The sequence below is a fragment of the Ochlerotatus camptorhynchus genome, unplaced genomic scaffold (assembly GCF_037179485.1).
Source record: "Ochlerotatus camptorhynchus isolate MF236.1 unplaced genomic scaffold, CSIRO-AGI_Acam_v1.1 ptg000334l, whole genome shotgun sequence".
Lineage (NCBI taxonomy): Eukaryota > Metazoa > Arthropoda > Insecta > Diptera > Culicidae > Ochlerotatus > Ochlerotatus camptorhynchus.
In genome coordinates, this window is record NW_027040822.1 from 376,129 (window position 1) to 393,509 (window position 17,381).

At 42.3% G+C, this 17,381-nt stretch overlaps 2 protein-coding genes across 4 annotated transcripts in view; both read left to right on the top strand.

Annotated features, from left to right (window-relative positions):
- Positions 1–523: 523 nt before the first annotated feature.
- The window catches only part of LOC135708749 (rab-like protein 6), a 376,690-nt gene continuing 359,832 nt past the window's right edge, over positions 524–17,381 (top strand). Inside the window, exons 1-4 of one of the 3 annotated variants that reach the window (XM_065230885.1) lie at positions 524–885; positions 955–1,601; positions 1,667–2,536; positions 2,618–3,146. In XM_065230885.1, the coding sequence (XP_065086957.1) occupies positions 735–885; positions 955–1,601; positions 1,667–2,536; positions 2,618–2,791 (1,842 nt within the window). In that variant the 5' untranslated portion in view covers positions 524–734 and the 3' untranslated portion in view covers positions 2,792–3,146. Of the gene's footprint in view, positions 886–954; positions 1,602–1,666; positions 2,537–2,605; positions 3,147–17,381 lie in introns of those variants that run through there. The other 2 variants (XM_065230884.1, XM_065230883.1) reach the window with 2 other exon arrangements.
- On the top strand, positions 9,457–10,079 carry LOC135708779 (uncharacterized). The gene is made up of 2 exons (XM_065230918.1): positions 9,457–9,793; positions 9,988–10,079. The coding sequence occupies exons 1-2, from the start codon at positions 9,457–9,459 to the stop codon at positions 10,077–10,079; spliced, it is 429 nt and encodes a 142-aa protein (XP_065086990.1).

Sequence of the window (17,381 nt, forward strand, 5' to 3'; positions counted from 1 at the left end):
GAACGTAGTAGAATTTTTATCAAATATAATATTAAAAAAAAAAAAAATTGATTTTTTGCATTCCAGTTCATTTCATATTTTTTTACAGTGCAGCGTTGAACCGAGTTTGAAATCATTCAACACTAACATATCAATTAGGCGAAGCTAATTTTTTAAGCAATGTTTTCGATTTCTCTCAACAAAACACGACTTGCTGGCAAAGATGACATTTTTCTTCCTAATTAAGTTTTTGTTCATATGGCTGGGCTTTCAATTGATGAAAAATGTGCAATTAAAGCTTATTGCCATGATATCGCTTTCGCCTTTTTGAAATCTCTGCATCGATGCTTTGAAACATTTCAGTGTAGAAGCTGCTCACTGCTCACATCCCTGTTTGTTATTTTGCTGACGTTGTAGTTGCATCTGTCAAACGGACGAAGATGCATTTTTATGTGTGTGTGGGCGTGCATTTATGAATGAAAGCTGCCAAGTGCATTCGTTCTCGCTGTGTTTTCTCCATCTGTTTCAGTTATAGAAAAGAGTCTGTGGAATCTTCCTAGACAAGTTAGTGCTATTCGGTTCCTTATCAGACGATTGTTTTACAGATAAGAAGAATGTAAATACAATGGCCCCATCTGGATTCGGTCCTTGTCGTCTGGTGCTGGTGAAATAGAGAAGAAAAATTTTCACATTGAGGTCACAAACATCTGCTGCGTCGTCATCGATTTGCTCGCCTCTGTGGGGAAACAACTAGGATGTTCTCCGTGTTCAAGAAATTGGCCACGAAGAGCGATGGCCCCGGAGGAGGTGTTGGTGCTGGTGGGGGTTCGACCCTGCCCGGATCCGTCGGTCAACAAATGTCCGATTCGCTGAGGAAGAAGTTCTCACGTGGGGTGCAGTACAACAGTGAGTATAACAAGGGATTTTCTTTGGTTCGTGAGAATGCAGCAGCTAATGGCCTCTTTTGTTTCGCAGTGAAAGTTATAATCAAGGGCGATCGAAATGTGGGGAAATCGTGTCTTCTGGAGCGGCTTCAGGGTAAAGCTTTCCTTGAGCAGTACAATCCGACGGATCAAATTCAGGTGGCTTCGATTCAATGGTCCTTCAAGGCCACGGACGACATTGTCAAGGTCGAGGTTTGGGATGTTGTAGACCGGGGAAAATCCAAACAGAAAGCTGGTGGACTGAAGCTGAACACTGATGCCCTGGCGGAGGAGATCCCGGTGCTTGATGCGGAGTTCCTGGATGTCTACAAGGGAACCCACTGTGTCATCATAATGATGGACATTACCAAGGCATGGACGTTCGATTATGTGTGCAGAGAGTTGCCAAAGGTGCCGGGTGAGATTCCGGTGCTGCTGCTGGGGAATCACTGTGATATGGGTCATCATCGAGTCATCAGCAAGGACCAGATCCAAGGTTTCATCGAAGAAGCAAGTCAACACCGAACGGCAGAGATAGTCTACGGCGATAGTTCCATGAGAAACGGGTTTGGACTGCGATTGCTGCACAAGTTCTTTGGCATTCCGTTCCTGTATTTGCAGAGAAGCGCCCTTGAGGCATCAATGAAGAAAAATGAGCAAGATGCTGACATTTGTCGGCTAGAGATTACGGAATTTCTGGTGAGTACTCACGATATTCTTGCTTTTTTTTCTTTTGTTACTGAGCTTATCTGTGTGTTTGATAGAAATCCGACGAATCCGATTACAGCAACTTTTTGGAGAATCTTATTAGTCGTAAAAAGCCACAACCTGTTTCGGCCCCGTCCACTCCCCTGGAGCAAATGCCCCGTCCGACAAAGAGTATAATTCTAGGTGGTGGCCATCCCATTATCGTACCGGATAAGAACAGTCACTTAGCCGTCGCTTCGACCTCTACCGTGAACACTGCAAAACTTGCCTCGCCAGGAGGTAAAAAGCTAGCGACGCCCTTGGCGCACAAGTCACAGAGTGTGGAAGCCTTGCGGATCCCGAAGAGTGCTACCATGGGTTCGATTCCGGTGGAGGGTAGCAGCAGTGGCTTCGTGGCCACTGGTGGCGGTGGTGCTTTAGGATCTCCAGGCGGCAAAATCAGCAACGTTGATGAGTTCTGTCCAGATGGTGGCGTTCTGGACAAATCCTTCCTTGATGACGCTATAGACGGTCCAGTCGGAATGCCAGAGTCAAACCCGGTGCAGGACACTGACAGTGAGGATGATAGTCACCATAATCCTCTAGTTTCCCGATTTGATGATGAATTCGTTGGCGATGGTGCCGATCAAACGAACGAACGTTCTACCACGTCGATGATTGTAGCAAATTCACCCAAAAGATCGAACCCTTTGCGACATGACCTTACCCCTTCTCCCAATCCGGTAGTTGTGGACCGAGCATACTCCCTGTCCAGCATGGAGCTGGAAATCGATCGAGTAGATCCGACAAATGCCGATTCAGGATCGTTGAACGATAGTGAGAGTTGGTCTCTTGACACTAAGGAGCGACGATCGCCAGAAGGTGGTGAGGATGTCGGCTCGAACGTGTCCATCACCTGCTCCAAGAGCAGCAGCGTTGGGAAGAAGGTATGTTGTTTCCTTCGTCCTGGTCCATTTACGATAACCTATGTACATACATTCATTTCCATCTCACAGAGTAAAGATAAGGACAAAGATAAGGAACGCAGCAGTAAGCACAAAAAGTCAAAGAAATCCAGCCGGGAGAAGGACGAACCGCGAGACGAACGACGGCGGAGTAAGCGCAAGAGTCACGTCGATGAGTTTGTGCAGGAGATGAAGACGAGCGTCGATTACTGCGAGGAAGCCTACGAAGCGATCTGAGACTTACGAATTTGAGCAGGTGTTCCACTAAAATGCTCTTCAGTTGCTAATTTTTTCTTCTTTTTTTGATGTATACCAACCTATTTCAAACATATTATACTCGATTTTTTTTGTTAATTTTAAGATAACTTAAATTGTGAGAAACTTAAATAACAAAGTGAATGTTTTATTATTCCGCGCCTATTGGATAGTGCAGTTGGTGTAATATCTTTGGAAGTGCATAACTACCCGCAGAAAAATGCAATTATTATAGTATATTGAAATATAAATCAAATGTAAACCCTAACCACTCGATGTAGTTGAAAGTGCATGAAAAGAAGAAACATTTTATTAAAAGTTATCTGCTGCAAAAGTTGACGAGTTGTATGCATTTCTTCGAAATTCCGCAATTAAATTATCAAAAAGGCAACTGGTATGGTACGTTGCACGTTTAGAGGAAGGTGGAGTTTGCTAGGGGCAAGAGTTTACCGTCCATACGAATTTGCAAAATGCATTATGGTCTAGGGCTGTGCAGTACTCCGACTCCAACCGAATCATAATTTTAAACTTAATACACGTTCAACTTTTTTGACTCATAACAATTGGGTTCTTTAGAGGTGTTCGAAATCTGCATTAAAAATGCAACCGAAATCCATTCTTTCATCAATTTTGGTACACTGCAACATCTTAGTAGTATCCTACAACGATAATGTGATTATGTGCGAGCGGAACAGTATAGCTTCTCATCGAATACCATTCCAAGGTTTTTTTTTTTTTTTTTTTTGCTTTATTAGAGAGATTTTCAGCCTTGGGCTGGTTCATCTCTTAATCCATTCCAAGGTATGTAACTTCGGCAGACCACTCAACCCATGATTACAGCACAAGATGGAGCCAGTTTTAGTTTGAGCGATTGTCAATGGTGGAACATGATTGCTTGAGTTTTAAAGGCATTGATTTTAATATTCCAGGTGTTTGCATAACCAGCAAAGACTTTAAGGCATCGTTGAAGTTTGTTCGTTATTTCGCGACGGCTATTGCGGTATCATCTGCGAACAGGAAAGACACGCAACCGTCTCCGAGGAGAGGAATGTCGGAAGTGTAAAAGCTGTAAATCAAGGGTCCCAGCAGACTGCCTTGCGGGACTCCTGCTGGGATGGAAAACGTGTCTGAAAGACAATCATTCAACGATACCTTAAATGACCTTTGCTGGAGGTAGTTACGGGTGATTTTAACCAGATGTAATGGGAAGTTGAAGTTACAAAGCTTGTACACAAGTCCGTCATGCCACCAGACATTGTCAAATGCCTTTTCAACGTCTAGCAAGGCTGTGGACTTGGATATAGTTTTGTTACTTCGGATGTTATTCATCACCCGTACCTGGTGATTGGTGGAGTGCCCCTTGCATGAGTTTCTCAAACAATTTGCTCAGCGCTGAAAGGAGGCTGATTGGTCTAAGCTTGATGACATTGTTGGGTCCTTACCGGGTACTTTCCTCGGTATTTACAACTTTATATTTTTTCCAGGGTTGTTGGGCCAGCACAGCTCTGTTTGGAGTCCCACGCTGGCACTAGGACGGTGATCGGCCGCTTCTAACATGGAGAACAGACGCCGTTTTGAGCCGTGCCTCCATGGTGAACAGACGCTCGGGTTTGGTGAAGCATTTCCTCCATTATAGTACGTTCAGACTACATAGTTATAACATGTTATAGCGCTATCTTGATGGTGGTCTCTGTGTTGCAATTATTTGACAACCGTTATAACATGTTATAACTCTATAGTCTGAACAAGGCATTTAACGCTGTCCAGACTGGAGAGTTATAACATGTTATAACGGTTGTCAAATAATTGCAACACAGAGACCACCATCAAGATAGCGCTATAACATGTTATAACTATGTAGTCTGAACGTACTATTACCGTACACTGTGGTTACCGCGCCAGTGCACAGTCGGACCATTCTGAAAAAAAGACGGTCAATACCTTTTTCTCCCCTTTATCTTCGTTTTAAAGACTTGGTGTCTTTTTGATAATTGCGTATAAAAGGCAGTATACTTGATGGTACCAAGAAGTTTCTCGTAATAATGGTCCGAGTCTTTTGAAATAATTACCTAAATATTTATTAAGCTGGTATTACACTTGCAAAAACTATTTTTTACTGGTTCGAAATAATAGCTTTATGTCTTCGGCAATGTTGTAGAAAAACAAATGTTATGAAACTTTGCTCAAGACACCAAGCTTCTATATCTTTATCTTTACAAGATTTAAGTGAATTCTTGACAGGAGCACCTTAAAATCGCTTTTTTTTGTCATTTTGTCACCCCTCATTTTGAAGGTGTGTGTGTGTAGAATGTTGCTCCTATTTTGATTTTGGAATTCACTCTTCAGTTGTCAAAATGCCGTCCAAGCAAGAAGAGCAGCGTATCAAAATTTTGCTCGCGCATCGCGAAAATCCGAGCTACTCGCACGCAAAGTTGGCAAAATCGCTAAAAGTTGCCAAATCAACCGTTACAAATGTAATTAAAGTGTTTGGGGAACGTTTGTCGACAGCCAGGAAGTCTGGATCGGGGGGAAATCGAAAACCGGAAGCCGCTGAGACGACAAAGAGAGTTGCCGGTAGTTTCAAGCGAAACCCTAACCTCTCTCTCCGAGATGCCGCAAATAAGCTGGGTGTATCGTCTACAACCGTGCATCGAGCCAAAAAACGAGCCGGACTATCGACTTACAAGAAGGTAGTGACTCCAAATCGCGATGATAAACAAAATACGACGGCCAAAGTGCGATCCCGGAGGCTGTACACGACGATGCTGACGAAGTTTGACTGCGTGGTAATGGACGACGAAACCTACGTCAAAGCCGACTACAAGCAGCTTCCGGGACAGGAGTTTTATACGGCAAAAGGAAGGGGAAAGGTAGCAGATGTTTTCAAGCACATGAAACTGTCAAAGTTTGCAAAGAAATATCTGGTTTGGCAAGCCATCTGTACCTGTGGCTTGAAAAGCAGCATTTTCATAGCTTCCGGGACTGTCAACCAAGAAATTTACGTGAAAGAGTGTTTGAATAAACGTCTGCTGCCTTTCCTGAAGAAACACGGTTGTTCCGTACTGTTTTGGCCGGATTTGGCATCTTGCCATTACGGTAAAAAGGCCATGGAGTGGTACGCCGCCTACAACGTGCAGGTGGTTCCCAAGGACAAGAACCCTCCCAACACGCCAGAGCTCCGCCCAATTGAGAAATGCTGGGCTATTGTCAAGCGGAACCTAAAGAAGACCAAAAAAACTGCTAAGGGCGAGCAGCAGTTCAAGGCAAACTGGCTTTCTGCGGCGAAGAAGGTGGACAAGGTGGCTGTACAAAATCTGATGGCAGGGGTCAAGCGTAAGGCCCGGCAATTCGGATTTGGAAAAGCGGAAGCCTAACTGAATATTTTTCCTGAATTTTATACTAATTGAACTTGAAAAAGAAATTTAATTTGATTTTTTAAATAAACGATTTCAACGATTTACACGCGTTTTCCCTTGACCAAATTTTGACCGTATCACCCTTTACTACCGTTGTCTTCAGCAAATTCATCAAATATATTTAAATCTATGTAGAACATGTCAAACCGTTTAGTTGAGATTATAAGACCAAAAAAGCCAAAACAGTGATTTTAAGGTACTCCTGTCAAGAGTTCACTTAAATATTGTGAAGATAATGATATAGAAGTTTGGTGTCTTGAGCAAAATTTCATAAAATTTGTTTTTCTACTACATTGCTCAAGACATAAAGCTATTATCTCGAACCAGTAAAAAAATAGTTTTTGTAAGTGTAATACCAGCTTAAAAAAAATTTGGGTTATTATTTCAAAAGACGTGGACCATTATTACGAGAAACTTCTTCCAAGACACCAAGTCTCTTAAACGACGATAAAGGGGAGAAAAGGTATTGACCGTCTTTTTCAGAATGGTCCCACTGTGCAGTGTTCGCGTCGCATCTCTTCACTTTGCTATTGCCGGACTGGCAACATTGCCTCTGCTACGCCACCCAACTGTGTCCATGTTTCAGCTGGTAGTCTTTTGTTATCATATAGCGAATTCGTTTATTATCGGAGTTGGAACCAGTTCCAACCCAGTGCGAAACCGAACTTTTTGTCAGTGCGAACCTCAACCTGAGCTGGGTTTTAAAAACAAACGATCAAACTGACGTTTGTCAGAAAACAAGCAGACCCAATCTTGATACCCGATCCAGGTTGGAACTGAATAATAAACAAATTCGCTAATAGACGAGTGCACGGATGGATTTGAGTTCACTCGCTCGACAAAAAGTGACACAACAGCGGGGCCCTGTTTACTAAAAATGAACACATACAGAGTGCGTGACGAATTTTTGCAGTAAATGGCATATTTGAGAAAAAATACACCAGTTAGTTATTCTAGCAATGAATTTTGTGCGATTTATTTTCTTTCGCAGCATATGGAAGTTGTAAGTAAATTTATTCAAAAAAATTGCCTTCCCTTTCGACGACTGTAGTTAGACGCTTCCGGAAACTGCAGTATGCACGTTTTAAAATGTTTCGATCCATAGATGTCATCACTGCCTTGATTTTAGCTTTTAGCGACTTAAGTGTGGTGTGAGGGGTTCTATTGATATCCCGTTGGACGACGCCCTATACAAAATAATCCAACGGATTGATATCGGGACTGCTTGGGGGCCAAATTTCTTCCTTCCAAATTTACGAAATATTTTCCGTAAGCCATTTCTGTGCTTTATTAGCAGTATGAGCAGGTGCTCCGTCTTATCACTTTCCCAAGCCTTTTTTAATATTATACACTGTTCTTTCAGACACATTTACCGACCGAATTATTTCTTTCATGCATACTCCGGCGCGCAACAAAGCGACAACGGCTGACAGATTGCTCTCTTGTTTCGACATCTTTACGTTTACTCAACATTGTTTGTTTAAATCTTACACCTAACAGTATAAGCTATCCAGTGCTGCCAAATATATCTAAATCATGATGCACAAGCATGAGAAATTACTATTTGAAATTTACTGCAAAAATTCGTCACGCACCCTGTATGTGTTCATTTTTAGTAAACAGGGCCCCGCTGTTGTGTCACTTTTTGTCGAGCGAGTGAACTCAAACCCATCCGTGCACTCGTCAATTCCACTCCTTCCATTTTGTCGACTCACCATTTTGTAGCCCAATTTTGTTTCTCTGAAAAAAAAAGGTCCAATTTGTGAGCGGTATTGAGAGCATGTAAACAAAGACAAGCAAAGTAAAAGATTTCAAGCAAAATAACATGAAAATTCAAAGTGATCGACTCCGCACCACTCAGGATATTGCCCTTGGAAATATCTTCGTAATTCCCTAAAAACTGTCCGCAGAATTCTTGTGGAACGATACCCTCAATATTCTAACCGCTTAATATATTTCATAAATCCTGGAGTCCTCTTTACAATCGTCATGGAATTATGCACATTCAGGACACATTCTTTATTTGCTACCCGTACCTTTCTTTGTTTGGTAGGTGGAACCCGGTCAGTAATCAACCGTTAGCGCAACCTTGGATGTTTGTATACCCACATATGCAAATATTTGATCCACTGGGTGCGATGCCACTTTTGGCTAGCCCAGTAGATGCTCCGAATCCGGTTAGACATAAATTAGATAATGGCACGCGGAAAGCGAAAAATAGCGTTCCTGAAACGAAATCAGTTTCGTCCAGCTCTGAATCTGGATGGTCGTCGGATAATGTCCGTGGATCGAGATTAGTTTCGAACATTTCGGAATCTGGAGGGTCGTCGGATAAATCGCGAAAACCTAGGAGCGGTCGTAAGTTGCAATCGCTCAGGAAGATATCATTCAGTTCGGAATCTGGATGGTCTTCTGATAAATCGCGGAAAGCATCACATGAAAAGACCGTCGTCGGATCGGGAAGGCCGAGACCTACCACGGATTGGTGGTCAAAGTACAACGGGTCTGATAGTACGTTTGAGACTGAACTTCTACGGTCGTTTGCATATCTCCTCTCGACACCCGTAATTCCCTGGAGTAGGACCAATGGCGAAGACGTAGGTTTCCTCTACTCGTACCCTGCGGAACGAGGTAATCTCACGCAGAAAATAGTCTAAAATTAACAAAATACGATCGAGAATGTCGGTTTAAAAAATAACTGCAGATTTCGCGAGAAATATCCGTTAGTTCGTTTCGAAGATCAAATGACCCGGAATAACGACAACCGAAACCCAAATGTGTATATATATTTTCTAATTTTCATTGTAAATAACACTACCATATACAATTTCTCTTCTCCGGTCATTGGTTGACCAGAAGGTAAATTGACGAACCATCAACCCGTTGTAGCGGAATGGCACCGATCCTTGCTGGAGGTCTAGTAGGCCAACTTCATTGAGGGAGTTGGCGGCACCAGCAATCCCGTCTGTAGTAAAGTAAGGCATTGGCGGCTTCTAGGTTTGACGGTAGGGCTTATTACGGATGTCACTTCATGGTGAAAACTTGTCACTTGTCGTCACGGTGAAGTGATTCCCTTTTGATTTGTACGGTAATCACAGCTCTTATTCTGATCACCGTGTAGTGACACCCGTAATAAGGCCCGGTATAAATTCGAGACTTGCGTTGCAAAATTATGTCCACCGGCACAACACTCTAGTTCCCCACTCAAGACTTGGTGTAACTCCATTCGATATGATGGTTGGATGGAGGTATCGCGGGACGTTCCCTTGCTTGTGGTCCGGTGACCTTGATTGTAATGAATTGGAAGAGAAAGACGCAGAAGTTAAACTTGCCAGCAAAACATACACTGATTCCGTGCGGGGAGCTAAACCTTCGAACATCCAGGTCGGCGACATCGTTTTACTGGCACAATCTAAGAAGAGCAAAGTTGATCCTACATGTTCAGCAGAGCGATATACGGTGATTGCCAGAGAAGGTACAAATGTAGTCGTCATGAGCAAAGCTGGAATACAATATGCTCGAAATATGCGAGAAGTGAAAAAGGCTCCAGAAACTTATAAATCCAACGGTTGTTCTTATGAGGCATCGGATGGAGCCGTAGCTGAACGAACAACTGATGAATCTAACGATGAATTAACACATGCTAATGAGGGACATGCAGCTCTTCCAAGGCAGATGGAGGGCCTTATTACGGGTGTCACTACACGGTGATAAGGAAGTGATACTCAGAATAAGAGCCGTGACCCAAGGAACAAGCTTCAGACTCCTGTTTGTCCCGGAACCTACGACAAAGGAACGTTATCAAGCGTCCTAAACGATTTGACGATCAGTTCGTGTACCGGGTTTTCTGGTAAGGATGATTCACTGAAAACATAAGAAAAGATTAGTGATAGAAATGCATTGAAATTTATGAAAAACCAATGCTGTAAGCAACTCAGAAACATCCACTCATAAATGCACAATACTTAATTAGGCCTATTCTGCGCGGCGTGTGAGGTGAGGTGACTCACTGTCACTAGTGAAGTGACAATTGTCACCTCGGGTGAGGTGACTCTCTATTTGATTTGCATGGAGAGTCACCTCACGCGAGGTGACAATTCCGGAGAACTTTGAGATTTGGGCGTTATTGCTTTTGTAAACAAACACGTCAATCGCTGATTTCTCGCGAATAAAATAACAATATTGCAAACAAACTATACCAAATGATAGAGGAACCTATCATCTACCTGTTTGTGTTATTACTTTTTTTTTAGATTGACCTTTATTTTGCGAGAAATTGGAAAATGACTTGTTTGTTTACAAAAGCAATTACGACCTAATCTCAAAGTTCTCCGGAATTGTCACTTCACCATCACTTCACTGTCACCTCACCTCCCACGCCGCGCAGAATAGGCCTAAATGTGAAATAAATGCGATTAATTTTCTTTTCACTGATGTTGTTCAACATGATACAATGACAGCTTGCTGTGATTTGACGACTCGAATATGTAAAGATTTTCTTCGTTTTTTGTTTGTGAGACAAGTGTAGAGGAGAAGGGAGATGTAGTAAATAAGGCACTAGCACAGCCGAATGAAAATTTAGGGCACTAGGTACGCGTAGAATATCGTTTTTTTGGAGATTTTCAGTCCGAACCCTAAAATTAAAGTTAAAGTTAAAGATCAGTCTTCAAATCAGTCGTAATAATTGATTAGATACTCACCATTCATAAATACGTCGGGAGGTGAATGAATTTTGCACCTGAAAATGCTTAGTCAACCTGAAAACAGAAGGTCAAGGCTGTAGTCACTACTTGAAGTACACCCACGCGACACAACAGCAACATCGGGTAGGGGAAATTTTCCCCTTCCTGACGATGCTGTTTGTTTGCGTGGGCGTTCTTCGGGTAGCGAGTAAAGGGCCCACAAACCATTTGTTTACAAATGGCTTTTGCGCCGTTTTCAAATGTTAGCACTTTGTTTATAGAAATATTGCACGTACCTGGCAAATACCATTATTGCCTTCTCCAAAAGAATCATCTCCAATCAGCTGATTACCCTAACATCCGATGGCAAGCAGACCGGAAAATAACTATATAATCAATGATTAACGCGCGCTATAAGATTTTTCTTTTGCTGAACACGATATTGCTTTTAATCGCCGGAAAACTCGCGAAATTTTCGTAGTAAATCGCTGGAGAACGATGACCCGCATGCACCTTCGTACTCGCCTCTATAGACCTTTTTGACGTTTAATCATCTTTCTCTATCTAGCACACATGAATGAATTGGCGTTGACGGCACCGTCGAAAAATTTGCTCTTGCAGCAAATTTAGACAGTTTTTTATGGGAATTTTCGGTGGAGTGACAGGATAGTACAAAGTCCGCCATGTTTCACGCACAGTCTGACGTTTGCTTATGGATTTTCTCATAGGAGTAAAGAGCCGTCAACACCAATGCACGGTTTGTTTTCCCACTAATCTGTTTCCCTCTCGCTCGCACTCGTTCGCTTAAAATGGTACAGTAGTGGGCGCCGATTAATCGGCAAAACCTCAATAAGTAAACAAAAGTTTGACAGTTCTCAACATATGTACACGAAACGAAAGTCAATTATTTTATTCATATGTTTCACTTATACATTTTTGCCAAAACAGCAGCCTTATACATTCCACAAGACAAACCACATAGGTCCTATAAGAATGCATAAAAGGTATGTGTGTCCGTTTATACATTTCATTTGACACATGATCTTCATTAACTTTTTGCAGGGCGTCTGCTTATTAGTTGACTTATACATTTTATGTATAATCAGCAATAGAAATTTGCCAAAAGGTATAAGGAGATTTCTATCCGTGTAGTAGGTTGGTATTTAATAAATTGAATACTTTTCTTCTTCGCTAGAGTGAAGAAGGTAAATGCATTAATTTTACAAAAGGGCCTGTAAAAATATATAATTGAATTGCATTCTAATTCGATCTAGCTTAAAAGTATTAAATATGACTCTAATTCAAAATGAACTTTGTTCATTTTGAAAAGGGGACGATAGGGTAATGTAACCAGTGGTTTCAAATTATTACTTGTAGGCTCCTCCACAAACTTATTACCGTATAATACGAATACGCCCTTCAGATTAAACTAGCACATTTACCTAATGATTGGTAACAGTGACACTCACTTTTTGGTTTGCGAGTGTGTGAGCCTGTTTCACTTCCACAGGTACCAATTTGGCGCCCAACGAAAAATTAGCTTGATTTTGATCCCCTGGTAGGAAGAGTAAAAACAGTGCCCTGTTTGAATAGTTTGCTTCGTTCTCCAAACGAAGATTAAATGTTGTTGAGACATCGAATTCGATTTTCTTATAATTGCAACAGTTGGACATTTGTGTAATTTTCAATAGTGATCTATTGAAAATGGATACAGTGTTCCCTAATAAACAAATACCATAAACGAACAGTATCCCGGATGGGTAAACTATCCCACAAATGGTTTGGATAATACCCGGAATACGTCGTTAAACTCTCTTTTATGGTTATTTTTATTAGGGTTCAGCTTCGTAGAAAAATTTCCAATCGATTGGCTTGTTCAGAATTAAAATCCATCCGCTATGGACAGAGTTATAAGCGCTCAAAACCTGACCACTTTTCGTAACGCGGTCGATTTTGTTTTTTTTTTTTAATTGCACCCCCAATATGTTTCCGAAAGACTTAATCCTACGTCAAAATATATGAATCATTTAATTTGTTTGTCCTAGTGCCCTACCTATACCTACCTGACATATATGCGATCAGCGAGCTTGCGCTTGGGTTGCCTCGCCTATATTGTTAATAATGCCCGTTCTACTAAATGTGGTGAGTCCGTCGAATAACTCTTTTACTTTTTAGTAGTACTAGTCTCAAGCTTCGAAATGGCTACCAGCATTAGCGTCCAGGTTTTCCACATTCTCCTCTACCAATAAACTGGCTATAAGTGATACTTGAAATTAATTAATTAATTTAGCTTTATTTAGGAGGCTTTCAGCCTTAGGCTGGTTCGCCTCCATACATACTTGAAATTAGTTAATGCTTGACATGTAGTTAGTTAATCAATTGGTTTAATTTCAAACTAATCCATAAGAAAAGACACTCTTCGATCTTCGGTCGATCTTCAATCTGAATCACACTAGATCGGAATCGAAGTCTTCCGACCATCTGTTTGTAGATTTATTAGTACTTATTGTGGTATCCCCAAAGATGAAAACATAAGTAGGAAATTCCCACGAGTGTGAATTTTATGTTTGTGTGTTCTGGTACATACAGCTCAGAATTAACCAAGTGGAGAAAACGCCACCGGAAACCGTAACATGTAGAAACAGTTCACTTATAAGTAGGTATAGGGTGAGAAAGTGGCAAAGGGAAAAGGACCCCTGCTAAAGAGAAGGAAAAGGACATTCACTTCAATAAATCCCAGAGTGACGACGACGCGTAAGTCCTTGAGAGACGACAGAAATGTATCAGAAAAGATCCGTTTATTGCCTGAGCGGTTTGCGGTGGGAAGCATTTTTTTTATATAAAAAAAAGAAAAAAATCTTTGGACGAAAAAGGATACGGTGCAGAAGGATGCTGAAAGGAAGGTGTCGATCAATAGGGTGGATCATTTTTTACGTGATTAATAATAATCTTTTTGCGTTTTAATTTTAAATTCAATGTTTTCGGGATGCCAATCAAATAAGAAGTCATATTATGATAATTGCGCTCCACAGTCGCTTGTTATTATGCGGTTTATAAACTGCGTAGCTCCACCTCTCTGTTCAGGTAATCCTTACTCATGCCTAGCATAAACAAAATGTGCACCTTGCGTGGATTCCCCTTCCTTCAGTGTGACATAGCCTACTGAGGGAGAACTAGTCAACACTAAATGTATGGGAATGTGTAAGTCGTATTTCTCCCCTCTCAATTTCGTTCACCCTAACTACATATAACAGTTCCTGTCCCTACCTACTAAGGTACATTTACCAAGAAGCCTTGCACAGTCCGTCGGATCGAAAAGTGTGGGAATTTTTGCTTCTTTCCTTTCTTCCACCCTCCCGCGAAGTGGTACGGTCGGACGGACGGACGGATTCACATTCACTCTCGTTTGTTTGGGTATTGCGTTTAACCCTCACCTTGTCTTAGCTCATGCGAATAAGAGGTACTGAAATAAGTTGTTTTAGGTATGACTGATTGTTAATTAGTTTGACAAGTTTTGAAAACCGTTTTGATTGGTTATTAACTACCATAGACCAAAACCATACTAAGCAGAAAATTGGCTTAATACAAACATGGAACATGTTTAACACCCACATATTAACAGAAAAAGCGACGTGAGCTACTATCAAATTTCCAGTCACTACAGGGTTAATGGAATTGCGTGTGTTTGGGAATTCTCGTTTTACAGTATGGATAATCTGTATCACATTTCGGGGTGCTTTCAATGGTAGTAGGGTCAGGGGGTTTATTATTAGCAGTTGCCTCTATTCTGCGTCTATGTTATGTAAGTAATGTTAAGGTTGGAAGCAAAAATTTTGTCTGAATTTCCCAATCAAATGAGACTAAATGGATTGAACTTATTCTTAGCTTACTAAAATTTTTGAGCTATACGCCGAACATAGAAGCATTTGCCATGTTTGGAACCCGTAGCCCTGTTTGGTATAGGAATACTCTGTCTGTGTTTGGTTGATTCATTCCATCAGTAGGCAATCATATCTATCTATTCACACCAAGCGGTTTACGCATGTGTGTAGCTGAACAGCTCATGTTTCTTTGCCTGACGCGTGTATAAGAGTACGACGAAGGATATTTTGAAGTGAAAGCGTGTTTCTTTTTTTGGGCAGGCAGGCAAGGTATTGTAGTGATTTTTTTCATGGGATCCTCCATCTAGCGTACATAATAACTGCCCTAAAAACCACCCCTCCAGTCAAATCTGCGATTTTATAATTCGTGAGCGCTCACTCTGAGTGAACGCTCACGAATCGTAAAATCACTCTCTGAACGCGAAAATTAAAGGTTTTTATGTGTCAAACACATTCTTTACAACCTCTTCTTGGAGCTAACAACTACAAAATATCATGATAATACTGAAGTGAGTGGAAGCAATGCTGCTTGAAACTTGAAACTGGTGTAACAGCGATTAAACCACGGATTTAAAATTGGCAAACGAGAATCGTTCTTTGCAACAGTTCGAAAAATACTGTAAGAATTCTCTGCACCATGAATCTCTTCAAAACTATAGCAAAACTCAGATCATCTCACTCAATTCACAGCGAAAATCCCAGCGGCTCTCGTTGGGCCTGGTTGGGAGGGTCTTATCGATACGGTAGTCAGTATGGCCGAAACGCATTACCTCCAGCAATAGTTGGTCCAATGCCTGGAAGATCTAATCGTCCAATACGACGATACCAGGGCTGATAGCGATCACTGCTAACAAAAATAGTGATTTTAGTGACCATGTTGAAAAAATAAGTGACTAAATAGTGTATTATAGTTGTAAAAATAGTGACTAAAAAGTGACCCTGAATTGAGTTAAAAGTAAATTTTAATGAAAACTCTTAGGAATTTCTGAGGACCACAACTTCAAAGGAAAATTCCAAGCGCATTCTGAGGTTAATTTCAAACAGTATGTGAGAGAAAAACAAATTTGGAGTATAAGTCCTTGGAATTTTTCGAAAATACTTGGAAGAGTATTACAATGAAATCTGAGATTAACTCCAGGACATCTTCCAAGGAATTCAGAAAATAAATTCAGGAGAGTTTGTCAAACAAAGGTTGGGCTACAAAATGGTGAGTTGACAACCTGGAAGGAGCGGAATACTTAGCCCTGGTCCTCACAAGTTCCTACTTCACGCCTCCTCGAGTCATATGATAACAAAAGACTACCAGCTGAAACATGGACACAGCTGGGTGGCGTAGCCTGGGCAATGTTGCCAGTCCGGCAATAGCAAAGTGAAGAGGTGCGACGCGAACACTGGCGCGGTAACCATAGTACGGTGATAGAGGAAATGCTTCACCAAACCTGAGCGTCTGTTCACCATGGAGGTGCGGCTCAAAACGGCGTCTGTTCTCCATGTTAGGAGCGGCTGATCACCGTCCTAGTGCCAGCGTGGGACTCTAAACAGAGCTGTGCACGATGGTCCCCCGGCGAGACAGTGGGTTGGGGCAGGCCCAACAAGTCGCCCTGAAAAAAAACAAAGTTTCAAATACCAAAGAAAGATATACGGATCGGAACAATCGGCACAGACCTACGCGACGAAATAAGGACTACGATTGGAAACTCGGAACATGGAACTGCAAATCGCTCGGCTTCCCGGGTTGCGATAGGTTAATCTATGACGAACTTCAACCACGCAACTTCGAAGTCGTAGCACTGCAGGAACTTTGCTGGACGGGACAAAAGGTATGGAAAAGCGGGCATCGAGCGGCTACTTTCTACCAGAGCTGTGGCACCACCAACGAGCTGGGAACCGGCTTTGTAGTGCTGGGTAAGATGCGCCAACGCGTGATTGGTTGGCAGCCGATCAACGCGAGGATGTGCAAGTTGAGGATTAAGGGCCGTTTCTTCAACTACAGCATCATCAACGTGCACTGCCCACACGAAGGGAGACCCGACGACGAGAAAGAAGCGTTCTATGCGCAGCTGGAGCAGGTGTACGACGGCTGTTCGCAACGGGACGTCAAAATCGTCATCGGCGACATGAACGCTCAGGTAGGACGGGAGGCAATGTATAGACCGGCAATCGGGCCAAACAGCCTGCATGCCGTATCGAACGACAACGGCCAACGATGCGTGAACTTTGCAGCCTCCCGGGGTATGGTAGTTCGAAGTACCTTTTTCCCCGCAAGGATATCCACAAAGCCACCTGGAGATCACCTGACCAACACACAGAAAACCAAATCGATCACGTTCTAATCGACGGGAAATTCTTCTCCGACATTATCAACGTCCGCACGTACCGCAGTGCGAACATAGATTCGGACCACTACCTAGTTGCAGTATGCATGCGCTCAAAACTCTCGACGGTGCATAACACACGTCGAAGTCGAACGCCGCGACCCAACATTGAGCAACTACGGGACGCCGGAGTTGCCCAGGACTACGCGCAGCAGCTGGAAGTTGCACTACCCACGGAAGAGCAGCTTGGCGCAGCTTCTCTTGAAGATGGCTGGAGG

Coding starts and splice junctions, on each gene's coding strand:
- LOC135708779 (XM_065230918.1), top strand. CDS start 9,457: ATGATGGTTGGATGGAGGTATCGCGGGACGTTCCCTTGCTTGTGGTCC. Junction 9,794..9,987: donor AGAAACTTATAAATCCAACG/GTTGTTCTTATG, acceptor AACAAGCTTCAG/ACTCCTGTTTGTCCCGGAAC.